The sequence below is a fragment of the Vulpes vulpes genome, chromosome 11 (assembly GCF_048418805.1).
Source record: "Vulpes vulpes isolate BD-2025 chromosome 11, VulVul3, whole genome shotgun sequence".
In the NCBI taxonomy this organism is placed as follows: domain Eukaryota; kingdom Metazoa; phylum Chordata; class Mammalia; order Carnivora; family Canidae; genus Vulpes; species Vulpes vulpes.
This window is the reverse complement of record NC_132790.1, coordinates 15,205,077-15,232,913: the sequence shown is the minus strand read 5'-3', so window position 1 is coordinate 15,232,913 and position 27,837 is coordinate 15,205,077. Positions and strand designations below refer to the sequence as shown.

The window sequence follows — 27,837 nt, the reverse complement described above, 5'->3', positions numbered from 1 at the left end:
CTTTTGACTCTGAGAACCTGTCAGGCTCTCTCCCACTTCAGGGTGTTTGCCTGTGCTGTTACCTCTACCTGGAACACTCTTCCATGGCTCTTCATGTGGCTAACTCCTTTTCATCTTTTAGTGCACAGGTGAGAGGTATCTCTAAGCATCTCACCTGGAGCAAGGCCACATTTGATTTATTTCATATCACCCTATGTATATATTTTATGGCTTTTATCACCTTGGAATCATTTGATTTGTTTCTTATCTATCTCTCACACTGGACTGTGAACTCCGTGAGGGCCAGGACCATGCCAATTGCATATTCCGTAGATGCCTGTATTCGTCATAACAAAATGCCACAAACTTAGCTTACAACAACACAAATTTAGTATCTCATAGTTTCTGTAGGTTATAAATCCAGGTATGCTATGGCTGGATTCTCTGCTCAGGGTTTCCCCGGACTAAAATCAAGGTGTCAGCTGGCATCATACCTCTTATCTGGGCCTCAGGGCATTCTTCTAGCCTTACTAGTTGTTGGCACAATTCATTTCCTTGAGTTGTAGGCCCGAAGTCCCTATTTTTGGGCCAGCTGTCAGCTAGGGCCACACTCAGCAAAGAGAGGCCACCTGGAGTTCCCTGCCCTGTGGCCCCACAGGCAGTTCACAGCATGGATGTTTGATTGATTTTTCTCGGGCCTCCACAGCACATCTCTGTGACTTTCCTTTCTGCAACTAGCCAGAAGAAGCTCTGCTCTTAAAAGAATCATGTGATTAGGTCAGGCCCAACTGATTGGAGACCTTAATTACATCAGTAAAGACTCTTCACAGCGGCAGGCAGGTTAATATTTGATTGAATAACTAGAAGTGAGTGCATACCAGGGGCCAAGAGTCTTGGGGTTCCATCTTGGAATTTGGCCAACATGTGATCAGTACATATTTGCTAAATGAAAAAAATGGACCTTCTGCCACCTATTTGTATAAGCAGCTTATCCAAGCCTATATGAGTCCATCTCTAGATACAAGACAGGCAGTTTAAAAAAAGAAAGCCTAGTGGGCAATACAAGAAAGGAAAAGACAGACACAATTTGAGTTGAGAAATGTGGATTCAAGTCCCAGCTCTGCCACCACCTTGCAGTGAGAACTCTGGTGATTCACTACCGCTCCTGACCCCAATTCCTTCATCTCTGAAATGGACATAAAATAGCTATGGCATGAAATGGAAAGAAATTAAATTCATCCATCCATCCATCCATCTCCTGACTCATCTACCTACCTATGCATCTATCTATCTATCTATCTATCTATCTATCTATCTATCTATCTATCTATCCATCCACCTTTCCATCCATCCAACCGTCTACCTACGTCCCTATCCACCCATGTATCCATCCACCTACCCATCCATCCATTTACCCATCTACCCACCTACCTATCCACTTTTCCTCTCTCTCCCTTTCTGTCTCTCTGTGTCTCCCTTCTTCCTTCCCTCCATCTCCCACAGATGCACCCAGCATAATATAGGAGCCCAACTGTAAAGTAGAAGGATGGGATTTGATTTTCCTGCCATACAGAATTGAGGAATTTGGTGAGGAGAAACCTCATTCACAGCTGGACTGATAAATTGTGGGGATGTCAAGTATGCAGGTCTGGAGGGGAGTAGTGGTTGGACACCTAACACTATGGAAACTCACTCCAGAAAGATTAAACAACAACCTTGAATGTTCTTCTCAGGGAAAATACAATCACTTTAGGCAATACCTCAGCCTCATGCCTGAGCAGCCCTGGTCAGGAACACTCAGCAAACAACTTTGTTTTCTTTGATTCTCTGCATTAGTTCTCATGTTTAAGCCAAATGAAATTTGACAACACAGACAAGCTTGCAGACACACTCGGTCCATGGGACTTAGCTAGAAACCTCTTTCAATGTGGAGGAAAATATTCCTTTTTTCAATGTCTAAGCACCTCAGGGAAGATATGAGAAGTCAATGCTGCTACTGGGTGGCCTGGCATTAAAATCTGCCTTGCATTGCTGCCATTTTCTGTCACATCGAGTGTCAATTGGTGACAAGTTCATTCCTTCCCACTATTCTGGGTAAGGAACCCTCTCTCTCCACCTCCTGATCTCATCAGCAGGATTCTTCGATCAATTCCCCTCTGAGACCCAGGTCAGGACACTCTGCCAAGGCATGCTAGAAGCCTTGCCTTCACCATTAACCCTGCTGGAGATACTCTTTTTAATTTCCATTTGGCTCGGAACCCATGTAAACGCTGAGCCCTGATCTAATTTCTAATTCATTTCTGTCACCCCATCAAATTTACTGGGTGCGAGAGGGTTTAAAGATTTGGGTTTGTGAAGTTCCAATTCACACTTCTTTCCCCAGATGAGAGAAACATGAGGCCTAGGATTTTTTTTTCCCCCTGGGTCTTACTTGGCTTTGAAATGCTGTGGTTATTCACTCCTAGATGGCCACCACCACACTTTCAACCACAAGGACCACAAACACACTCCACAACCATCCCTCGGGGTGGATGGGCAGGTCACAGGCAGTGCAGGAAATAGAGGCGTCTCCGAGAAGAGAATTAGGCAAGCCGGGGTCCGTCCTGGTGATCTGTGGCACATCCAAACCATAGCCACGCACAGCCTGAGTCAGCCCACAGGAGGGCCTGAGCTCCTGCTTCCCTCCCACATCCCTCCCCCACCTCCTGCTCCTAAGAGAAGTCCTGCTGAGATGAGCAGAGCCACTGGCTGCTGCTCTAAGTGACTCAAACTATCTGCCTCCTCGGCAGCTTTCCTGGGCACTGGGTGCTCCCCTTCCCCCACTACTGGCCTGGGTCAGGGCACCTGATGCGAGTTGCAAGGTCTCAAGATTCAGGGCTATCATAAGAATGGCATCCGAGTCCACAACCTAGGGACAGAATCCATACCTCGACTGCACGACCATGGACTTTTCTGAAAGGCTGATCAGCCCAGAAGGGGCTTCCCTGAATGGGTGGAACTAAGACTGTACATGTGGCCCATGCCTTGGAAAGTGCTCAAACTGCACGCAATGAAGGGAGATGTCCAAAGGCGTGGCTAACCCTGCTTCTCTGGACGGGCTGCTTTCTGAGATGTGGGAAAGCAGCCAGTGTGAGAGGGAGAAGTTTTCACCAAGAATGTTTGAGTCAAAAGGCATCTCTGGAGAAGCTTCTCTGTCTCAAACTGGGAATCAATATGACAGAGGCTGCCAAGACGCAAAGACCAGGACTGCATCTGGCCTGCCCACGTGGCTTGTTCAGCCACATGAAACATAGAAGTGTGATCTCGGCCAGTCTTGCCGGCTAGGAATAGGCTGGAGCCAGTGTCTGCTGCCCCTTTTTGGCTGAGCTGGGGCTCATTCTCTTGGTCACCACAGTCCCACCAGCCCCCGTTGCCTCACCTTTGCCATTCACCTTATCTATCTAGGCTCAGGAGGTAACTGCGTTCAGGACCCCCGAATATGGTGACAAGGTTAAGTGCTCTGCAGCCAGAGCCAACTTGGGTTAAAATGCTGGCTCTGCTGTTTCTAAGCTATAGGACCTGTAACTTCTCTGAGCCTCGGTGTTGTCATCTGTGAAATGAGCAGGATACTATAAATGCCTACCTCGTCTGGCTGCCCATAGGCTTATGCACACGAAATAACACATCAGAGATGCTTAGAGAAAAGGAAAGCTCTTGTTAGCATTCACTTAGGCTAAGATTATACCAGCCTGGGGGCGGGCATATATGCACGGGGAAGACATTCCGATGACAGAAATCCTAAATAGCGCTGTGCTCAGCCACACGGTGTCCAAGGAAGGAGGACTGTTGCCTTCCTTATGACTTTGCAAACTCGCTGTTCTAGTCTCTCAGTATCTGTTGTCATTCAATCATCAGGTTCACTAAGTCCTTGTGGGGCACCAGGCACCCTTCTGGGGTGAGGCCTCATGGGGAGGAGAAAAGAAGGAATCAAAGAAGGCTTCGTTCAGGGCCAAGTTACTGCTGAGTCTGTTTCCGAAATCTGGAAGATGAAGAGAGGTATTGGAAAAATTAAGATCGCGTGTAAAAGCGTGTGGTACAGCGTCTGGAACACGACAGGTGCCCGGTATGTGACCGTTTTGACTCTTTCCCTAAAGTCTAATTAGAAAGACACAAACACAGAGGCAGGCTCTGTCCTTTCCTCCACCCTCATATCCATATCCAAATTGCATTCAATCTCTAATGCCCAGTTCAGATGCCAGCTCTTCCAGGAGGTCCTCCCAGAGTGACCGAGACTTCTCTCTGGGCTCCCCCAGCGCTCTCCTTTCACTGTGGCTGGTGGCACTTACCATCACCTTGAATGTAACGGCTATTTGCTTTTGGTTTATCACCTGCCCTGGGCTGTGAGCTCTCTAGACACAGGAACCGTTTCCATCCATCCTTGCATCTTTCTTTGGTGCAGAGTGTGATGCCTGCCACTTGAGAACACACTCTGCAAATGTTTGTTAGATGAATGAGTACAGTTAGCAAAGCACTGGGGCAGGGTTGCTCTCTGGCTCTGCCACTAACTAGGTGTGTGCCACTGGGAAACTCACTTAACCTCTCTGGATCTGTTTTCCCTTCAGCAAAGTGAGGAGCCTGGACTAGATTTTAGGGGTGCCGGCTTCAAGTTGCCCAATGTCCCATAAAAGATGCCCAGCTAGATAGGAGACCCACAAAGTGAACCAGGTCACCCACCCTATTCGTAGGTCAGGTGCTGCTGAGCAGAGAGCTACCTAAGCCACGGGGAAGCCACTGGAAATCACAGTATGGGGACCAGGGAAGGGACAAAAAAGGGAGCCACAAGTCTTGTTACCTAGGCCCTGCTCTCCTTGGTTAGACTAATATCAATGTCCTACTTCAGCAGCACAGGAGTCAAGGGGCAGCCTTGGGGCTGTGGAGTTGAAGCAGCCTTCCATCAGTGGTGCTTCAAATGAAGCTTTCCTGCTCACTGATCTGACAAACTGGGGTTGCTTTCCATTCAAGAGCTTCTCTCCCTAAAAGTCTCCTTACATCTTGAACTCCCAAGGTAGAAGCTTCTGAAAACAACTAGAAATGAGGCATCTCATTTCTACATCTGTGCCAAAGGAAGCCCGTGGGTAGAGTCCATCTACTTGACTGAAGTTCGTCAGTGGCAGGAGCCACATCTGGTTCACCATCGCCTCCCCAAGAGGGAGCTTAGAACCTGCTTCTCAGTTTGTTGAATCAATGCCTGTGAATGGCTGGAGGGGCACAAGAGGCCTATGTCCCTGTGGGCCTGAGCAGATAGGTGAGGCAGTCTCTGGGAAAAAAACAAAAAACAAAAAACAATGGAGCTGTTCCCCAATTTAGGGCCCCTGAGAGTACATTAGGGCCCTGGTTAAAAAAAAAAAAAAAGTCTGCTCTCCCTCAACCACCCCTATAAGAGCGGAATGGCTATTGACGTGCAATAGAGGTGGGTCCATGCATCCTGCTGGGCCTTCGGGCCCCAGCTATTTGTACTGGCTTCTATCACCCCTCATGATGTGTCCCGTCCAACTTTCCACCATGACGTCAAACCAGGGTGGGCTGGGCTCCTGGAAACTCTGACAGCTAGCATGCAGGACGGATCTGCGTGGTGGCCGGGGTGACCACAAGCTCGGACTCTTGTCCACATGCTCCCCTTTCTGCTGAGCCCTCAAACCCTGGAGTTGCTGGAGGACACCTGAGTCGCTGTGTGGTTTGGGGCAGCCTTTCAGAAAATCAGTTCCACCAGAAGGCATTCCATGCTCCAAAGATTTACCATCAGTAGGAAATATTTGCTTGTTGGGTTTCAAGCAGGTTTGAATGTGTGGGGGGGCAGAGGGAGGACCTCAGCTTCCCGGCAGCACCCGGCATTCACGGATCTTCCACCGTCAGCACCAGTTTGTCTGGACAAGCTGCTGAGCAAGATAGGCTGAGGGCCAAGAATGGACAAGGAGAGGTCTCCTGCTGGCTGCAGTGTGCGTGTGTTGGGGGGGCGGGGTTGGTGGCAGGGAGCATGACCTTGGCCTTTCCCAGGGACAGCTGGATTCCCCGCGGTGGCAGCAGGACCCCTCACCTGAGGGCAGGAGGGACGTCTCCTGACTTCCCCCCACGCTTGCTCAACGCTCTAGCTCTAGGAATTTCCCCCTCGACAGATGGTCACACAGCTGACCGCTGGAAGAAGGCCTTTTTGTATTTGGTTCCTGCTGGCTTTGTGAATCGAATACCGGTCATCTTGGCTAGTTTGTAAAGCAAAATGGTCCAAAGTCCTCCTGCTGCAGATTGCTTCCAGGGAGCTCGTGAGCTCAGGAGGGCAGGCCCTTTGCCCTCCCGGGGGCTCTTGTTGGCCACCAGGGAAGCATACTGGGGAATTTCTGATTCCCCGAGTCAGTTTCCTTTATCAGTAAAGGGGTCCAGCACAAGTGACGTGCTACCCACCCCACTGCCAGACTCAGGCAGCTCTGCCGTGCAGCACGCTGGGACCTCGGCAGAGTGGCTGGTGAGGACAGAGAAGGGGCTGACAACGTGCAGGACCAGGGCTGGAGAAACTGACCGAGATCTGGGGCTGGTCCACCAAGAGGCAGCGTCACCCGGCGCTGGGCACATCCAAGCATCACTAACTTAGGATGCTCGTTTCAGTGGGAGGGCTCAGCCACCAGGATGCAGGTGGATCAGACCAGGGAGCAGAGCCCCAGCCAGGTGGTACAGAGAGCAGGGTCAAGCCTCTCAAGTAGGAGGGCTGGCCAGGGCTAGATGGGGAGGCAAAGCCCTGCTCAGGGCGTAAGGGCTCCATCCCAGGAAGGAACAGCAGATCGGGAGAGAACAGAAGCAGAAGGCCAAGTGTGGGGCCAGCTCAGAGGGGGTTGAGGAAGGCTGGGGTGTGGAGGGCAGCAGGAGCAGAGGACACACCCCAGGCCGCAGCAGCTCTGTTAAAGCCATGCTGTCCACCATGGGAGGAACAGACAGCTGTTCTCTGCAGAGGTCAGCGCTGGCCGGGCAATTAGCACATGGCACCTTGATGTGTCACAGGAAAGTACTCCCCTTTGGACTCCCAATTAGAGAAAGGCATTCCTGACACAGACTCATACCAGGATGCGTGGCTTCACAAAAGGAGATCGTGAGCTAGACTTTATCCCCCCACTGGCCCCATGTCGGGGTACTCTGGTGAAGGCCATAACCTGTGAAACTACGTGGGGTAGCTCTGAGAGACGGTTCAGACACAACTGAATCTGCCAGAAATATTTATCTGATTCCTTTCTGCCACTATGGTCATGGGCGCAAGGCTCTTCCCAGGCCTAGGTGGGGGTTTGAATCAGGGAGGGGAGGGCATTTGCTATCCAGAGCTGCCAGGAGCTCAGAAGTCATCCGGTTTCCCTTGGGAGAGGGCTGGATAATACCCGAGTCCATGAATCTGTAGCCTGGCCTAAGAGGAACGGTCAGGCAGGTGATGACCAGTGTGGCAGGTGCAGTCAGCACCCCCAGAAGCACGGAGTAAAGGTGAGAGCCTCCAGGACTCCTGCAGAATTCGGCACTAGGCTGCTTCCATGTCGAGGCTGCTGGGTACCCACTGCCCGCCTTATGGATGGGCTATTCTCGTCACACCAGTCAAAGGCGTAGGGGTGGGTGGTGTGGAGAAGCCTGCAGCTGAGTGGGTTGCCAGCCCATGGGCCTGGCTGTATAAACACCTTTAAGCTCCTGATCCTTGGTTGTAATTAGATTAGCTATATGGGATTCTTTGAGCTCCATAAAACACAATACTGTCGGACCATTCTTTTCCTCCTCTTTTTTTTTTTTTTTTAATTTTTGCAATTATTCCAGCTGCATGCAAAGCTGTTGGTATTTTTACAGCTTGGAATGAGTATCTCTTGTGTAGGACTTTGAAACATTAAACAACAATTAGGCAGCCTCTGGGCCAAGGGATGATGGGGTCTTTGCAGGGGGTGGCGGGGGACCCAGCAGGTGGTGGCAAGCAATCTGGGACTTCTGATTCTACTTCGTCACTGCTCTGTGATTGTCTCACCAACACTTAAAAATAACAATGATTCACAGTTGTGCAATTACTTGTCGTTCCTCAGGACCATGAAGGTGGCTCTAGGTAGTGGTGGATGAGGCTCAACCACTATCTGTGGGCAGATGTGAGGGACCGAATCTGTGTGCCGCCCGGATCCATATGGTCAAGTCCCAATCCCCAACATCATAGTATTTGGAGGTGGGGCCTTTGGGAGGTGATTGGGGTCAGAAGAGGTCATGAATGTGGGGCCCCATGATGGGATTGGCACCCCAGAGGACAAGACACCAGAGCTTGCATTCTCATCACCCACACACATGCACCAGAGAAAGGCCAAGTGAGGACAAGCAAGAAGGGGGCCATCTATCAGCCAGGAAGCAGGCTCTCATCAGCCTGCCCTAGATCTTGAACTTCCCAGCCTCCAGAACATGGGAAATAAATGTCTTTGGTTTCAGCCACCCAGTCTATGCTATGTTGTTATAGCAGCCCAAATGGACGGAGTAAGACACCAGGGGCATCCAGGCCTGTACACATTGCTTACCTATGCTCACACGGCATCAGTGCACACTCACTGGCTCACAGCCACTCACTCCACATGTGCTCACAAAGACACACCGACTTCTCTCTATTTCGAAGGAAATAGGAAGCCACCTCTCTCACGAGATGACCTAAGCTTGGCTACCAACTCTTAGATTTCCTCTCAACCCTGACACATGCCTAGTAGCCTCCGTGCAACCCATCTCTCCTTCTTACTGAACCTTGGGCAAAGCCCCAGCTTAGGAGACAGCCCTGCCCTTGTCTTAAGTTCCTTCTTTGCTGGTCCTGCTGCCTAATAGCATTCTCTCTCCAAAGAATGAAGACAAAATTCCAGTAAGTCTTTTGAAGTCAGAAACCCATGGTGTACTGGAGGCAGCCTTATTTCATAGTCAAAGGGTTAGGTCTGAAAGCAGACAGCTTGGGTTCAAATCCCTTGTTTGTGTGACTTTGAACAAGCTCCTTAACTCCTCTGTGTCTGTTTCCCTGTTATATGAAATTATATTGATAATGATTCTTACCATGATCGTAGAGCACTGATTAGCTTATTAAAAATACTATGAATAGGCTCTAGCACAGTTGGTGTACTCACTGTGCTGGGGGTGCCTGATTAGGACTCCATCTACCCAGAAGCACTGGGAGCCACTCTGGTCGGAGACCCAGGCCTGGAGAAGTAGGGGTCAAAGGACAGCCCTGGGCGGAGGCAGCCTACTGCACAGCGGTCTAGCCAGGAGCCTGGAACCCCTTATGGGCACACCTGCCAGCTGCCCTGCACTGAAGTCGATCCAGGTCCTGCACCTGAGAGGGGTCTGGGGGAGGCTAACCTATACAAGACACTGGGACACAGGTCCACCATTTTAGTGTGTATGCAGGGCTCATCCTAGATTTGATCCACCCTCCCCAAGAAGTAATGGGGTGGGCTGGCTGTCAGGGGAAAACTAGACAGGAAGGAACCTGTCCACATAGTTGAGCACAGGACCAGCTTCATGGCACTCTTGGTACCAGCTCCCATGCTATTTCCTCCTCACTTGAGGGCTTTATCCTCCATGATGGCCTTTCTCTCCAAGAGTGGGTCCCTTCTAATTAGCAGGCTGACCAGAGTTTATTTCTAAATTAAACTAACTCCTTAAAAAAAAAAAAAAGCCCCCAGGCACCCAGCAGTGTGTTAAGTAGAGAGATGTGGGTTCCAGGGCCAGGTGACCTGGATTTGAATCCCCATCCTACTATGTCCCAGCTATGACCTTGGGCCCTGATCACTTTTTATTTTCACCTCAATGAGACTTGGCTGCTTCATCTATGAAACAGAGACGGTAACCCCACCTATTTCCCTAAGGGATTGGGAGTGTCCTTTCATAACCAGTTTTACTGAGTGACTACTATGTGCTGAACATGGGGCTGGTTGGTCAAGGGACATTGAGATGCCTAATATCATGTCTCTCTCACACTGGTCACCTTGGCTAATCTCTGCTAAACTGCTCACTATAACTAGTGAGTAAATAACCAGTAAAAATAGTGTGTGAGGGAGGAAGCCAGAGCACATGGGAAGGCTAAGGTGAACTTTCTGATCCAGCTGGCAGGTGGAAAGCAGAGTGGTGGAAGGCTTTTTGGAAGCACTGCCACCTTAATGATCCCTGAGGCTTGAATTGGGCAAAGCGGGTGGGTGTGGGAGGTCAGGCATTCTCAGAAGAGGGCTAAGCAAAGCAAATGGCCTGCAGCCACCATCACCAAGCCTAGTGTGCCTGGCCATGGGCTTCCATGTCCCTGTAGAGTATGGACAGTGGAAAGACCCGACATAGGGCCCCATGGGGACACAGCATGGGCTGGAGGAGACAGCTTGATGGGAGTCAGAAGACCCAAGGTCCTACCTCAACTCTGTCACTCACACACTGTGCGGCCCTGGCAAGTCCCTGTCCTACATTGGTCCTCGGTTTCCTCCCAGATGGGGTTGGATTGGCTGTCTGTCTGCCTCCCCCTGTGGCAGCAGAGGGACAGCTCCATTTGCCCTGTCTCTAGAGGCTGCTTGGTTCTATGCCTCATCCCGCCAACATTTGTCAAAGGTTTTGAGCAAATGTGACCAGTGAGAAGGCTGGATCTATGAGCAAAGCATATTCATCACCAAGGAGAGAGACCAACCAGCTTTGAGTGTATGAGGTACTGGGAACTGGCCATTCCCTTGTTGGAAGGCAGCAGAAGAGGACAAGCGTAAGACAGGGGTTAGACTGGGTAAGTCACTGCCAGCCAAGAGCAGACCGAAATCTCTAGGGAAGGGGATTCTTAAAAGAACATTTGATATTGCCATTGCTTTGATGTGCTTTTAGCCACAAAATTCAGATTCATTTTGAAATCTCAAGTAGCATGAAAAGAAGGGTATATGATTTTTAAGTTTACCAAAAGAGGACATTAGTTTAAAAAAGGAAACAGAAATTGATGGGGCGCCTGGATGGCGCAATTGGTTGAGTGCCAGACTCTTGGTTTCCATTTATATGATCTCAGGGTCATGGGATGGAGCCCTGCGTCGGGCTCTGAGCTCAGTATGGAATCTGCTTGAGATTCTCTCTCCCTCTCCCTCTGCCCCTCCTGCTAGTTCTCTCTCTCTTTCTCTCTAAAATAAATAAATAGATCTTAAAGAAAAAAAAAAAGGAAACAGAAACTGAATTCAGCAAAAGAAATTTCTTTGGACGTAGAGGCAGCTGGATTGTGGGATGTGGTGACTCTGAGACAGCTGGTGAGGGAACCTGAAACAGCTCATGTTTATTGAAGACCACATTAGCCAGGTACTGGAATGCCTGTGTCACCTGAATGTGCTCACCATGGGGGCAGGGGTAAGTGCTTGGCTGCGTGCTGAAGTACTAGCACAAAGCATGCGGTTGTCAAAAACCTATTGCGGGAGTGAATGAATGAATGAATAGATGAACAAATCTCTAAGTGAATGCAGATGATCAAAGGCGGGGATGATGCTGTCAGCAGCAAATTCTGCTACTCTACTCCCCCCACACACACCCTGGAGGTCCATAAAGGTTAAATCACTCAGTCCCAGCTAAAGACGTTGGTCCACTGGGATTCGCTGGAAGTACAGTAATTAAAACCAGGAGGCTCAGAGCTGTGTTCCCACCATTTCCCAAGATAATGAGGAAGAGGAGCCAGGGAGGGGAAGCACTGCCTCAGCGCTACGGGGCAGGCAGGCCATGGCCACCACTGTCGGGAATGTCTGCAGAGGTTGGGTAACGTGAAGGGAGGAGGCCTGCGGTCGGCCATCTGCCTCCGTGCATAGGACCTGAGTTCAGGTCAGGTTGGGGCAACCGCAGGAGAAGCTCCTGTTCTGCAGTCTGTTCTGCAGTCGGCCCGCCACTCACGTCATCTCCCTGAGATGCAGCAAGGGGGTCCCAGGGGCCCTACCAGGGGAAGAAACACTCCACCCAGCAATGCCTGCGGCCTGAGGCTTGCTCTGGGGTTGCTGAAGTGCCTTTTATCCCAAGCTCCTCAGCTGCAGTACAGATGGAGGACAATAGTTACAGCAGCGATTCCCAGAGAATGGCCCAGTGCATAAGAATGCTCTGGAAAGCTTATTAAAATGCAGATTCCAAGCCTTGCTGGCAGACCTACAGAATCAAAATTCATTCATTCAATGAATCGATATTTATCACACACCTACAAGTACCATGCAGTATTCTAGGTGCTGGAGATACAGCGATGAACAACACAGAAGTCCCTGTCTTCATGGAACTTCCATACTGGTGGAGCGAAAATGTACAAATAAATAAAGTAACCCAGTGAGTACAGTATATCATGTGGAAGACAAGAAACAAGGAAGGGATGAGGAGTGATGGGGGTAAGGCTGCCGTTTCAAACAGGTTTTAAATATTTGAACAAAGGCCTGAAGAGGCAAAAGATCAGGTCATGCAGATATTAAGAGTAGGAGTATTCCGAGTGAAGGCAGCAGCAAGTGCAAATGTCCTGAGGCAAAAACGTGCCTGAGTGAACCTCTGTATTTTTAATCAAGCTCAAACACTGAAGTTTGAGACCACATTAGCAGAACGACAGCATCCTACACAGGAGCCAGCCCCTGAAAGAGTGGAGCTTGTTTAGGAAATTGCTAAGCAGGCAGAGAACAAGGACTCAGAGGCCTACACAAGGACCATCTGCAGAGCCTCTAGTCCTTGGCTTCTGAGGGAGAGAGCTAAAGATCTAGAGGGACTTGGGTGAAGAAAGTGGTCATCAGTGGCTCCTTTCCTATGTTTATGGAAACACAGGCCTGACCCCAAAACAAAAATGCCTGCAGAGGAGGGATTTGGGGGAGACGTCACACGAGCACACACAGAAAGCGTGACATCGCCTGGGAAGACATTCCGAAAGCTCTGTATTCCGGCTTCATTTAGAGTTTTAAGCACAGACGTCCCTTCCATCATGCCTTATCTCATTCAGGCCTCCCAACAATCCCTGAGGTAGAAATCCCACATCCCAATTTCACAGATAAGAAAAATAGGGTTCACAGAGGTTAAGAGCGCACAGCCAGGAAGAAGATAGAAAGAGCTGGAAGAGAAAAGCTGGCCTAAGGCCAAATTCTGCGCCTCTGCGCTCTTGCCACCAGAGCACATTGCTTCAGGAAGGAGAGAAAAGCAAGAGTTGGCCTTTAAGCAGTAGCTACACAACAGCTATTATTATTAGCTGTTGTTGTTGTTGTTACTGCCATTTAAACTCACCCTCAGGACACCCTTCGCACCTTGCAGCTTGCACAGAACCTTCGCTGCTGTTACCTCATGTATCCTCAGTGGCTATGGGGCAGGCAGAGCGGGCAGGGCCCGTTGTCCCCACGTGGCACATACAACCAAAGCAGAAGACCATGGCCAGGAAGTGGCAACTGAGACCAGAAACAGAGTCCTATTATGCTTCATCTCCATTTTAGGCTTATTTGCAGGATTCCCCGATGTCAGGGGCCAGGTTGCCTTCGTGCCCTTGGCCCAGGCTGGGTGCTCCCTAAACGTGTGTGGAACCAAACTGTCTTGGCCTGTCACGAAGCAAACTCAATTCCTGTGCTGTGTGTGATGATGCCCCAGAGACACCAGCCCCAGATGGGACCTGCTCAGGTGGTCATAGAGCCACCTTCCCCTAAGCCAGGCTGGTTGCGTCTTTGCGAAGGCCCGATGGTTCTCCTCCTCCAAGAGCCACAGTCTAAGGGTCTCTTCCTCCCTTCTCGAGCTCAGCTCAGGCTGGTCTCGGGGACAGACCCATTACAGGTCACCTTCTGCCCCGTTCCACGCAGGGGTATTTCAGCAGGGACCAGTGTCCGTCCCACCATGCCCCCCACCCACCCGAGGTCCCTCATGCTGCAGGGCACCATTGTCCTGCCAGCCTCCCGGCACCCCTCCCGACACCCCTCACTGCCTCTAGCTATCTCCCTCTTCACTCATCTGCTCTTCCCAAGTGGGACAAAGATGAGCCTTTCCTTCCCGGAGCCAGCCCTCATTTCTGCGCCCTGGATGTCATCTTCTCCTCCCTCCTCAGAGACCTTCTTCCACGCCTTGGCCTCAAAGGACGCAGGCACCTCGTCCCCAGACTAATGAAATCACCAGAGCTAAGAGATAGCCACCCGGATGTCTTAAAAGCCTTCCAAGTATTTCTAATGTACAGTCAGGGTGTTGAGAACAACCTGCTTTTCAAAAAAGAGAGAAATAATACAATACAATACAATACAACTGAATACACAGACCAGATTATAATAGAAAATTCCATAGTGCTCCGCACATTAGAAGGCTAACTATTGTCTCTTAAAAGTTTTGTTTCAATAGTGTATGCTATTGTATGAGTACAAGCAGGCGTGTCATCCTGGGTCATGATGTAAATGACTTTCTTGCTGTGGATCATGGTTAGAATTTTTGTGAGTGTGTGAGTGTGTGAGTGTGTGTGTGAATGCGAGCGAAGCATTGCTCCAGTTCCTGCCTTAGCTCCTGATTCTCTTTGACAGCCGAAATCCCTGACAAAAATCTACCTCCCTGTCTGCTCTTTGTCTGTGTCTGGTTTCCACAAACCCCCACCCCCAGTATTTTACCAAAGCTACACGCTGAGGTTTCCATGATCTGCACCTTCCAAATCTGGGGGCTTCTTCTAAGACTCTGTGTCCTTCGACCTATCTGTGGGTTCGTTCAAATAAATGACTCTCACTCCGGGAATTCTCTCTGTCTGTGGAGTCTGTCAGAATCTTCCAGATTCTCCTGTCCGCTCCTGTTTTGTCTCCTTAATGTCTTTCACTCAGTGTTCTCTCCAGCTTCTTTTCTGGTTCTCCCTCCTTTGCCACCGTCACCTCCCAGTCAATGGCTTCAGTTATTCTGTGTAAAAGACTCCAAATTTGCATTCCCACATTTCCCTCTCTTGAGACCCTGCTGTGCAGTTGGCTTGCTTTGCAGGCCAGCCGTCTCCTGGGAATGGACGTGAGGGCTGGGGAGGGGTAAAAGCTGGCAGCGTTCAATTCAGGCATGCACTTGACCATGTCAGGCGGACAGGCAAGCAAGGGAGGGTCATCATCCCCATTTTACAAAGGAAGAAACTAAGACTCTGAGACATTGAGGCGTGTTTACGTGGTCATTCATCCAGTGGTGGAGAGGATCCAGAACCCATGACTTGAGACTTCAGCCCAGAGGCTGGAGTACTGGAATTTCCCACGTACCAAAGCAAAGCTACATCCCATTCATTTAACCACGGGTTCTCAACACAACCTATGCAGCAGAATTACTAAGAATGCTTTTAAAAACTGAGATGGCCAGATTCCACCTCAAACTTACTGAATTAGAATCTTCTGGCAGAGAGGTTTATTTGTTTTAGCTTTATATTTTGAAGCAATTACAGAGTCACAGGAAAGTATGCAAAAATGTACAAGGAGGTCCCATGCACCCTTCACTGAGCCTCCTGCAATGCTGACATCTTACACGACTGTAGTACAATATCAAAATGAGCACACTGATGTTGCCTCCGCCCGCAGAGCTCCTCGGAGATCTCCAGTAAGACAAGTACCCATCTGGGTGTGAGTATGTCGTTCTGTGCCATTTTGTCACATGTAGTTTTGGGTAACCAGCAGCACAGTCAAGATACTTAGCTGTACCATCAGTGTAATACTCCCTAGTGTTTGAGGTTTGAGAGCTCTCCACCCCTGAAGAAGAACCATCCCACTGCACCCATCCCACTCACTGCTCCTTCTGCCTCCCTCTTCTGGGAATGCACCATCATCCTCAGAGCCACCCTGGCTTGAAACTGAGCCATTAATTCACCAGCCCTCCTTAGGCCCACTTGCCCGTAACTCTGTTAGTCAAGAGATTCAGTGGATGCTTCCTTTGTGGTATCTCTCAGGCCAATAAAGAGCCCTCGATCCCCATACCCACCCCTACAGCAGGACATAGTGTAAGGATGTCTTTTGCTTAGGGGATGTCCTCACTCTTGGAGAGACAGACAGCTCATTCATCCTTAGGCTTCTCATAATGTAAAAGGGGAAGGGCCAGCAGGCCTGGGTGGAGCGAGGTAGGGTGCATGGGTGCTCTAGTCAAGCTGTTCTGGCGTCAGCCATTGGAGAATGGGAGCTTTCTGAGGCACCCATTGCATGGACACAAGCAAGGTTAACAGCAAGTAGCTACAAGAAGTGGGAGCTGGGGCCCTTCCTGTATCCCTCATAATAGATAATCACCTTTAAAACTATGCTGCCTATTTGCTATCATCCTCTGATGTTTTTTCATTCCTTCACACCCATGGAACAATTAGAGTCAAGTGATTCATAAGCACTGCCCTTCAGAAAGCTCTAAAATCCGCTTCATAGCTCTGCTCCTACACTTCTCGCTACATGATAAAATGAAAAGGAAAATTTGCTTATTGAGATTAAATATATTTCAATTATCTGATATGTTTCAGCTTTAATTGATAACAAAACACAAATTGCCCATCTGAACTTCTCATTACAGCAACTGATTCACTGGAAAATTTACTACCTGATACCAGAGAAAAGCACTAAAGATAACACAGGCTCAGTGACTCTACGATCCTGTGACCCAGCAGTCTAGTTTTTAAAATCATGCATTAGCCAAAGCACATCCATTTTAATCATCCTATCGGGAGCGCTGTTTTTTTTTTTTTTTTTTAAACCATCTCAGTACATGGTCTCTAAGTTTGGAGATTATGGGGGTGGTATATGTCGGTATTAGAGACCCTGGAATCCACACCAAGGGGGACAGATAGCTGGAAAGGGGGAGACAGAAGGGGGAGGGCTTCAACATGTGGTTGGCGGCCACCTGGGGCTTTGCTAAGGCCAGACAGAACAGGGAGCAGGGCATCCAGCAAAGAGGACAGACTTTCAACAGCTCTGTGGTTGTCACCGTGTTATATATCCACGACCAACCCCGCCATTGATACCACTGTGACCTTCCCCAGCACCAGCGCCATTGACACCTCCACCATCAGCACCACCACCGCCAAGATGACATGAATTATCATCCAGGTAGACGCTAAGGAACACCATGAACTGAAATGATGTTTCATGGAAAAGAGTCACAGGAAATTCCCACTCTGTATGTGGCGGGGTGACGGTCACAGCTATTTACCTTATACTGTACCAGGATGTTAGAGAAGAGGGTGGACAGACAGCCAGTAAGGAAAAGCGTGGGGACCAGGCCCCTCCGGGATGCAGAGAGGGCACACCTATGAAGTGAACCATCCAGAGCAGTGACCACCAAGAATCTTCCATCTCTGAAGGAGCAGGCATGGAGAGCCTTAAGAAAATGAGAACCCCCAATGGAAGCTGAACCTTCTGCTCAGATGTCAGGCCCAGAACAGAGTTCTGGGCCCAGTGGGGTTCAGGCACTCACCGTTACTGCTGTTGTCATCCACCAGGATGATCTCCTTGAGCAGGTGTGGAGGTGTGCGTTCAATGGCTGAGTGGATGGAGCGCAGCAGCACCGACAGGGCCTCGTTGACGAAAATGAACACGATGCTCACCTCTGGCAGGCTCTCAGGGAAGGAGAGGTTGCGGCACCTAGAAAGACAAACAGCCAGGCTCTTAGATCTGTTGGTTATTCAGATGAGGTCACCCCAGGTGCTGGCGTACCTCATGTCGGCTTCAGCTTTGCCAGATGGCTCAGGAGTCTAGATTCTTCCCAGGGCCTCTTATTCGATACTTAAGACAATTCCTAAGTGTGCAACCGACAGGCTCACACCATTAAAACTGGTTTGTACCTCTACAGAGTCTGAATTTGTCAATGACTATCCCAGCTGAATAGCTGTATCATTACACCGAGGGCAGTACCTGGAAGCCAGCAGGTGGTCACTGAGTGTTTACTGGAAGAATGGCTCAGTATTTCTAAACCTACTAGGAGAGAAAAATGCAACCAAAGGAAAGCCTTAGGTTTTTGATTTTGTTTTGTTTTGTTTTGTTTTTTCAAAATGGCAGCCAATATCTAGGTGAGGGCAGACCTCAGATGATCTGCCTCTGGAGAGAAATATGTGTCCTTCCAGAGACTTCTACTACCAGAATCCACTCCGCCTCACTCCAGGAGGCATACTGCCTGGGGACTCTCCTACTTCTCATTCATCACCAGGATCTGGCCTCCAGAACCAGGTTGAAGGTAGAGTCCAAGACTCCACACGAATGAAGAATGGAAGGACAAGTTCAATCTCACCTCACAGATGAGGGCATGAAGGCTCAGAGAGACTGAGTCTCCCTACCGTGAGTCAGCTGCCAAGACAGAAGCCCATCTCTGGTCTTCTGACATCTACACCTGGATTCTTCCCTTAAGGAATAATGGTTGTGGGATGCCTGGGTGGCTCAACGGTTGAGTATCTGCCTTTGGCTCAGGTCGTGATCCTGGAGTTCCAGGATCAAGTCTCAGATCAGGCTCCTGCAGGGAGCCTGCTTCTCCCTCTGCCTATGTCTCTGCCTCTCTCTGTGTCTCTCATGAATAAATAAATAAAATCTTTTTTTAAAAAAAAGGGTATACTGGTTGCTGGAGAGATTGCCTCCAACTGTCCCACTTGCCTCCAAGTTCTCCAAAAACCCTGAAGTCAGTTGAAGGTCTCTCACCCAAAGGACTTGAGCAAAACCATAAAAGTCTACACGCTATTCCCCATGGGAAGAGGAACACACGACCACTGCAAGCATTGCCTTAGCGGGCAGGAAACCATGGCTGGTGCCCTGCTCTGGCTGAAGTGAAACATTGTTCCAGAAGGCACTGATCCCATCTTCAGGATCGTTGAATGAAAGAAAAGAGCAGAAATGACCGGCCCTGGGCTCAGAGAGCAGACTGCCCACTCCTGTCACCGGCCACTGTCAGCTCCTGGGGTTTTGAGCTGGTGACCGTGTTGTACGGCTCCAAGGTGGGAGATGCGACCAGGTGAGAACATGCAATAATGAGCATAATAGCACAGAGCTTCTGCTTGTCGGCAATTAAAGTGCTTGCGGATAGGAATGGGCCTGTTCTTCCCTAATGAGGAAGGCTGCAGGATAACCAGCGCTGAGCAATTTGGAGAAATCACTGTGGGGCCCCAGCCTGCTTAAGAGCAGGAGATTAATAAACTAAAATCACTGTCTCTATGGTTACCAGAAATTTACAGAAACTTCTCCCATTCTATTTCCAGCTCTCCTTCTCTCTCTCACCAAAGAGAGATGGGGGAAGGGGAAGAGTTGAACCTTTCCCCAAATCCACATCGTACTTATAATTTTCATAAAACCACCAGGTTAGCAGATTGGTGTAGAAGGCTTTCATTCTTGTATTTAATGCAATAAATATTTCTTGGGCTTCTTCCATGGGGCAGGTACTACTGTAGTCAGGGCACAGACCAAATACCCATCCTCACTTTGACAGGGGAAACTGGGAAACGCGGAAGCAAACAAATGATACAGTTTCACACGAGGACTGAGATGGAAAGTATCTCAGGGGTAAGAGGACAGGGAGCTGTCTTGGCAGCTGTTCCAGAAGGAGTGGTCGGGGAAGGGCTCCTTGAGGAGCCAACATTTAGTCAGAAACTTAAATGGTACGAAAAAGCAAGTCGTGCAAAGGCCCTGTGGGGCCGAGGGAACAGTGCTGTGAGAGGAACCTGGCTCACGTAAGTGCAGGGAAGGGATGAAGGGGATGGGGAGCTAAAGGGAGGGACTTTAGTGAAGGAGAAAGACCAGAAGGACTCTTTAAGCTCATCAGACCATTCCTGCAAAAAAGTTTTGTTGTCATGAATGTGATTTTGTTAAGACCCGTTGAGAAGGTTCGTGGTGCTTATTTATGTCTATCCAGACCAGTGGCTGGCCCTTCCTTAGGCATGAAAACTGATGGAAGCATTAACATACAACCTGGTCACTAACTGCATTTTAAAAATTATACTATATATGGTCAAACTGCTGGCACATGACCTTTAACATCATCATCATTATTTTTTTTAATAAAGTATAGCAAACAGCTCCCAGGAAGGTCAGTACCGAGGTACATGCTCCCTGTCCTTCCCACTAATGCCGCCAGCAGGGAAGACGGAGACCCTGTGGCTGGCAGGGCTCCTCCACACTTCCTCGGGGCCTCCCGGCCCCACCAACTAGAGCTCCAGGTTGCTCCTGAGGATCCCCCAGAGCTAGGGGCTGTCTTCCTCTACTCCCCTCCCTTCTTACTTCTGAACATCACCTCTCCTTCTCCCCATCTCTCCCAGTGGTGGCACACCCCCCCCACCTGATGGTTTGAACCCCTGGGGCCTGGGGACCCGATTCCCGATGGTCTTTCCCTAAGTATCATGGAAACATTCTATTCATTTCACAAGCTAAACTCTGCTGATCACCATTTTTCACCTAACAGACTCCTTCAAACATAAGGTTTTTACACCCAAGCCCTTTTGAACATAACAAAACACCTAAAGTAGTGCATCCTATCAGGACATGTTTATTGTCTGTCTCCCCCTGTTATACTGCAGCCCCCACCCCCCACCCCAGCCCAGAGCAGGGGCTCTATGTTGCTACTGTGCTCTAACCCTTAAGCCAGAGTCTGGCGCACAGTAGGTTTCGGGAATTAAACAAAGCCAACAGGGCTATTTTATGGAAGGCCTAAATTTTACATGCATGCTGCTGACCCCAGCACGTTCCTTTTTTCCTGCAAACCTCCTCCCCCTGTTGGAGAGTCAGGGCCTCGCCCCACCAGCGGGTCCTTCCTCCCCTGAATTTATGGCTTCACTTCCTCACATTCAGTCTGCGGCCACTCTTCAGGTCCTTTGCACTGTGATTAAGGGATCCCTCCGGGGCCAAACGTCCTGACCTCCTTAAATCCTTTCCTCCCTTTGTCTCCTGGGAGCTGCTCACAGTTCTCCAGCAAGAGCTGCGCTGCCCTGGCCTCTCCACACTGCAGGCACCCTCCCTCACCCTTCAGCTAATTGGAGCCCAGCTGAAAATATGACTGTGGCTGAGCAGAGGGTGAGGGGTGGGCAGGATAAGGACAAGGTGGGACCAGAGCATTGGAGGGTGCATGAGGCCACCGAGCTCAGGGTCTGCCCTGACTTGCTGTGGGACCCTGGGTGAGCCACTTCACCTTTCTCCATGTTGTGTCATAGAATAAGGGAGGCAGAAGATATGACCGCGTAGTTGTCTTTCCTCTATAAAATTCTGTAAAACTCAGGATCTTCTCTCTCCCACATGGTGAAGACATCTCATTAAAGAAACAGCTTTCCCTCTCACGCAGCACCTGGTCACCACCACCAACTGCCACAAGAAACTTCCCCTTAATGTCATCACGATTACGTAGGGGACCAAATGTCCTGATTTCAGCACTGGGAGTCCCCAGCAAAGCGGCACAGTTGCTCATCCAATGAGTACACCAGTGTCCCTAGCCTGGATGAGGGTAGGGACAAGGCTTGCTCGCGGCTGCATGCTCACAGCCGAGCACAGTGCCTGGCCAACAGCAGGCATTCAGTCGGCATCTGCTGTGTACACTGGTGCTACCTTCTCAAAGTTCCCAGCACACACACATCAACACACAGTCATGGTTCGTATTTTCTTCTCAACACTGAACCAGAACTTGCATTGTTGGAGAAAGGAGGCAAAAAGAAGGAGGAAGAACAGCGTGTCAGGCGAGATGCCCACATACCTGCTGGTCACACTCACCACGGTCCCTGCTGAACACTGAACTCAGGGCAGAAGCCTGCCTGCCACAGGGCAGCTCAAGGCTTTCAAAATTAGTTCACACTCAAGAACCACTATGGAAGGGAGTTGTTCTGGACTCAAGCCCAGCACTTCTGCTCCAGAGTCCAGCCACTTGCTTCATCCATCTATCAGCACTGCCCTTCCCTACCCTTGAGAGCTTTGCGTCTGTGTTCACACCACCGAGATGCTCTCCCCCCTGCACTTCTGTCCTCCAGGGTCTGGCCCCTACACCCTCCCTCTTTCCTGCTCACTTCCCCAGAGAAGGATCAGAGCACATAAGAGTCAGAGGAGCCACACGGGCCTTTCCCTGTTGATGCTTCTGGAGAAAGCCTGACTGTACAAGACCAGTTCCCTACTCATTTTGAGAAGAGGCATATTCTCCTATAAAATTAAGCCATAAAAGTTCCCTTTTTACTTTTATTCTTGTTCAAAGTCGAGGCATTTTCCACTAGAGATAAAAACAAGGCATTTCTGAGAGGGGAGTACTACGGCTGTCTAATAAGCTGGAATTGATGGTCATGATAAACTCGACTTTATCGATCTCTGCACACAGAAGGCAATGCGGGATGGGAGCAGCTATGTAGAAGCATCTCAGCAGAGCTCCCCAACACTGTTTTGATCTCCTTATAAAGCACATTTATATCAAGAGCTTCAGTGACAGTGTGGCCTGTGAGAGGCAGGGAAGCAATGGCCAAGTGAGGCCAACCCTGGCTCCTGGTGGCCTGGCACCACCCTGGGCAGCAGCCAGATGCCTCCCTGTGGCATCAGCAGACTCTCCCCTCCCCATGACCTTGGTCAGTCTATAAGCCCCCAGTCGGTCAGGGTGATAACTCCTGGGGAGGCTGCTTGACCAGGGTAGACCTCTTCCAGGATGAAGATCAGTGTCGAACGTGAGCTGAGGCTATCGGCCAATGCAAGGGGTAACCTGATCCAAATATGCCAGGGTGCTCAGAGTGGAGCAGGGACCTTCCTGGACCAAGCAGCAAGAAGATGACACGACCAGATACCCACTCCTCTGCGTGTCGCCAATCCCTTTCTTCCCAGGCTTCTCCCAAGAGGCCCTCCCCTGCAGCCATGGTCAGCACACGAGGGATCAAGAACACCACTAACCACCTAGAACATAACCCTGGGACACAGCCTGGCTCCGGGGTCAATCCTGCCTTCTTGTCCCTTTGAGACCATCACTGTCCTCACCCCAGCCTCCCTGCTCCTACCTGCACCCACAGGACTTACTTGATCCTCCTCTGGCCTCACGTGGGTACCCTGCTGGTTTCTTCTAGACCTTTCCAGATTAGATCCAGGCTTGCTAGCATCTAGTCTGCTGGACTTAATGAAACCCAAAAATGAGGGCAATGTGGGGATTCTCACTGAGGGTGAGGATAATCAAGATTTTCACTTATATTTTATATCTCCATGACCTCTATAGCTACGAGACTGCATGTGCTTGCCACCCCTACTGCCCATGGATCCTGCGTAGAATATTTGGAAGTTATAATAGCAATCATTTCCATTTTCTGAGAGCTCATGATTTGCCATAAACCATGCTAAGAGATGTATGGATATTTTTATTCTCCCCTCCTACGTTTATTTATTCCTTCCTACAATTCTATATGGTAAACACCATTATCTCTGTTTTATAGATGATGAAAACAGGGCTAAGATAGTGAGTTATTTTCCAGGGCTGAAACCTGGGCTTATTTGCCACCAAAGCCTATACTCATAATCCCTGCTAAACCAGGGTCTGTATCTTCCTTTCCACGCTCACCCAGAGATGTATCTGGAAAAACAATGGTGTTGTGACAATCCAGACACCTGGTGGGTGGGAGACAAAACAGAAGTCACTCCAGGCTGCTAACTCCGATGAAAGATGGAGAGGATGTCATGTGTCTGTGATGTGTGCAAATAGGATAAAGCACTGTGGGCTCCGAAGCCTGGAACTCTTCCTGACACATCGTTCCTGCTGGGATAAAACATCCCAGTGACTCCTTGTATAAAGATGTCTGGCTCTTCTGTCCTATGGCTTCATCATTTGGCCCCCCACTGGTGGGACCAGAGGCTGATTCCTGAGCCCCAAGCAGCTATCAACAGCCTGGCCATCAGCATGCAGGGCAGCCCAGCCCAAGAGCTCTGCACAGCCAGATCTGGCAATACTGAAGAAGTACCAGTGACTCGATCTAGCCCCCCCCCCCCTCTCTCTCTCTCTCTCTCTCTCTCTCTCTCGTGTGTGTGTGTGTGTGTGTGTGTGTGTGTGTGTGTGTTGGGGGGGAGCCGAACATGAGATGCCCCAGAAAGGCAGGAAGCAGGAGTCTGGGGCAGCAGGAATGACGGGGTTGGAACAGGACAGGTCAGGGAGCTGGAGTTGCAGACAGTCACCCCTGGACACAGGGGATGCAGGCTCGAGCTGCTCCAGGACGTCCTGAGCTATGCTTCGCTCTTCCACACCTGAACACGTGGCTTCCGATTGTGTGATGATGTGTCTGTGTAGGAACATCAACCCACAAAGAATCCCCCCCCACACACCCCACAGCTGCTGAGGGAGCTCAGTTCCTCGCTCGTGGAACGCACATGAGACATAGCTGGGAGAGGCCCAGAGTGGCTCCTGGGCCGGGAGTGGATCCCTCATCAGACTCTCACAGCCTCCTTTGCTTTACTTGCAATGCCACGTGCCTGCCTTCCCGCCGTGTTTTTATGCGACTATTTAACAAACGCCAGTGTCTCCGCTAGACGGTAAACTGCACGAGGTCAAGAGCACATCTGCTTTACTCACCGGGTATCCCTGAAACTCCGGAATCACTGGGTGTCTGGCTGAATGAACAAATGAATAAATACTCGAATGATGAACAGCAGAACTAATTCAAGCCCATGAAAGCCCTGTGGGTGGGAATCCAGCATGCCCCGACAGAACAGGAATCACCGAGCTGACTGCGTGCTGTATGGTTTCTTCACACTCACGTAGTTGCCATTAAAAAAAAATCACTATAAACCTGGTGCCTTAAAACAACAAAAATGAATTATCTTACAAGAAAGGTCTGAGAGCCTCAGTAACTTGCTGGAGGTCAACCAGTTTGAAAATGAGAGACGTGGCCTTGCAACCCAAGGTTTAAACATCGCTCTGTACGTGTCATCCTTGTGCAGGGGCCACAAGGGGCTATTCTCGTCATTCCAATTTTAGTATGTGTCCAATTTAGTATGTGTGCCACCCAAGCGGGCACTAAACATCGCTCCATAAGCAGAAACTTCATCTGTCTGTCATGTTATCCAGTTTCTCTTATCCTCTGATAAGCCAGAGGCGTAAATGGAGCCAGGGTGGGGATATCCAGAGGCTTCAGGGACCTGGCAAGACACCACGTCTGGCTCACCTAGGGGAGAGAAGTGGACTCCTAAGAACTGGAAGCTTCGGTGGTCTGCAAGGCAGGAGATATAGGCCCATCTGATAAGAAACCAGACAGGTAAACTCCCAAGCAGATGAGATCATCGAAGTGTGCAGCTTTCACCCAGAGGGAGACCCTCTACAAACATCTTTCAGGTGATTACACCTTTTTAGAGAAAGGGCCTGCTATATCAAATGTCGGTCGGAAGTAGGACAAGAGGGAAGAGAGTCGTTTGAAATGTAAACAACCAACAGGAAGCAGGGAAACAGACCATTTGTTCCTAAAACATCTTACTAGAAATCCAGGGTTAATGGACTCCCTGGGGCTCCATGGATAGCAGCCCCAGGGAACAAGCCAGCTGGCTCTGGCGGAGAAGGCACGTAAGGGGCTAAGCGTCTCCAGGTGGCGAGTTTGTTGGCCCGCAGGTCAGGCCCTTGGCAAAGAGAATGTGCAGTTGGGGAGAGTGGACCCTTGGGTCAGAAAAAAGTGGGATGGAGCATCTTTGCTCTCCAGCAGAACTGGCTCTGGCCTCTGATGCCCAGAACTCTGGGACTGCGGAGAAATCCCTCTCCTCCTCTCACCTTATTGCTGCAGCTGATGGCCTGTCCCCTGGAGCTCCTTGTCCACACAGCAGTCCCTTCAGGTAGTTCAAGTCATGGTCATGTCCCCCCAGGCCATCTCTTTTACAGATCAAAGGCCCAGATGATACCAGTATTGAAAAAAGTAAATAGCAGCTACCATGTGTCAGGCTGTGCTCTAAGAGCTCTCTGTATATTATAATTCAACCTTTGTATCACCACGTCGAATCTGTGCACAGGAAAATCAAGGTGTAGGGAGGGAGGCTGGGGGACTTGCTGGAGGTCAACCAGCTTGTCACAGCACTCTACAATCTACGCAGGAACCGCATCTATCATGTTATCCACTTTCTCTCTTGGCTTGCTCTCCTCTGACCATATTCCTCCTCCATATCCCTTCAAATCCAATTCTGCAGTTGTCATCTGAGTGGCAAAACAGACAAAACTATCACCTCCCCTTTTAAAGACCTTATATTTCTATTAATATAGCTCAAGATTCTATTACCTTTAAGAACAGCCCACATGATACTACTGGCCCACAACCAGCTTAACGTTAAGAATCAGAACGTTTCCCCTTTCTCCGCATCCTCTCCAACATTTGTTGTTTCCTGGCTTGTTAATTTTCCCCATTCTCACTGGTGTGGGGTGGGATCTCATTGTGGTTTTGATTTGTGTTTCCCTGATGGCCAGTGATGCAGAGCATTTTCTCATGTGTGTGTTGGCCATGTCCATGTCTTCCTCTGTGAGATTTCTCTTCATGTCTTTTGCCCATTTCATGATTGGATTGTTTGCTTCTTTGCTGTTGAGTTTCATAAGTTCTTTATAGATCTTGGAAACTAGCCCTTTATCTGACAGGTCATTTGCAAATATCTTATGCTATATGTTGGCAAATTGAACTCCAATAAAAAAAAAAAAAAAGAATCTGAAAAAAAAAATCAGAAAGTTTGCCCAGGGTGCTTTACTAAAGGAGTATTCCCTTCCAATGTGTGTGGTTAACATTTTCAATGCAATAGCAGAATCACCGTCTTTTGTTCTGGGGCTGCCCTCATGGAGGACACATCTCCATGTCTGCAGGTCTCTGGGTCACCTCCACAGAGCCCCGATCCCAAACTAGAGAAAGTCACCTGGGCCAGGGAGGGCCAGGGTGTCAAGGCAGTGCCCTAAAGACACAAGACCCAGGTAAGAATACTGTTTCTGCCACATATGCCTGTGGGAACCTGAGTAAGTTTCTTAACTTGACAAATACTTGGTATTCTCCTATATAAAATAGGAATAATAATAACCTCCGAGAGATTAGAAAAATGCACCTTAAGCAGTCTGCACAGCACTGGGCACACAGCAAGTGAGCAAGTGGTCGCTCTTAATAAAAATCATTAGCCCTTGGGTAGCAACTCCCACATGGTCCAGCAATCACGATCCCGGCTGTCCACCTAGAGCCATTCCCCTTGTCCCCCAGGACCAGCTACATAATTTGTGGGGCCCAACGCAAAAGGAAAAGATGGTGGTATTCACAATTATTCCAAATTTTAACACAGTGAGAAGAGTGCATGAAACCAAGCACAGAGCCTCTTTAGCCTGCTTGGGATCTTGTGCAACAAGCCGCACGCTGTGCGAGTTTCCTAATGCTGACATTGCTGCCACGTGAAAACATTACAAACTTGGTGGCTTAGAACAACACACCTTTATTATCTTATAGTTCTAGAGGTCAGAAGTCTGACACGGGTCTCATAGGGCTAAAATCACAGTGTTGGCAGGACTACGTTCCTTTCTTGAGGTTCCCGGTGATAATCTGTTTTCCTGCCTTTTCCCAAGGCTGCCCACATGCCTTGGCTTATGGTTCTTTTCTGTCTTCAAGGCCAGCAATGGCTGCCTTCCCTGTCACACTGCCATCCCCTCTGGCCCTGACTTTTCTGCCTCTCTCTTCTACTTTTAAGGGCCCTGTGATTACATTGGGCTCATCCAGATAATCCAGAATAATCCCTTTATTTTAAAATCAGCTGATGAACAACCTTAATTCTATCTGCAACCTGAATTCTCCTTTGCCATGGACCAGACCATAGTCATAAATTCCAGGGATTAGAACATGGGTGCTCGTGAGAGACCATTACTCTGCCTACTATATACACCCACTAAGCCAAGGTCCAGAGACCTCAGATGTGTGTCTAGAGCCTGCACCGTGAGAAACCTCCAACCCTCCAAACCATACATGCCAACCTGTGACCACACCCCAGTGGTGGC

General features: G+C 49.5%; 1 protein-coding gene across 1 annotated transcript in view; it reads right to left on the bottom strand.

Annotated features, from left to right (window-relative positions):
- Nucleotides 1-27,837, bottom strand: part of GALNT18 (polypeptide N-acetylgalactosaminyltransferase 18) — a 338,899-nt gene that overhangs the window by 139,402 nt on the left and 171,660 nt on the right. Inside the window, exon 3 of the mRNA XM_026008242.2 lies at nt 17,359-17,525. Within this exon, the coding sequence (XP_025864027.1) occupies nt 17,359-17,525 (167 nt within the window). The remainder of the gene's footprint in view (nt 1-17,358; nt 17,526-27,837) is intronic.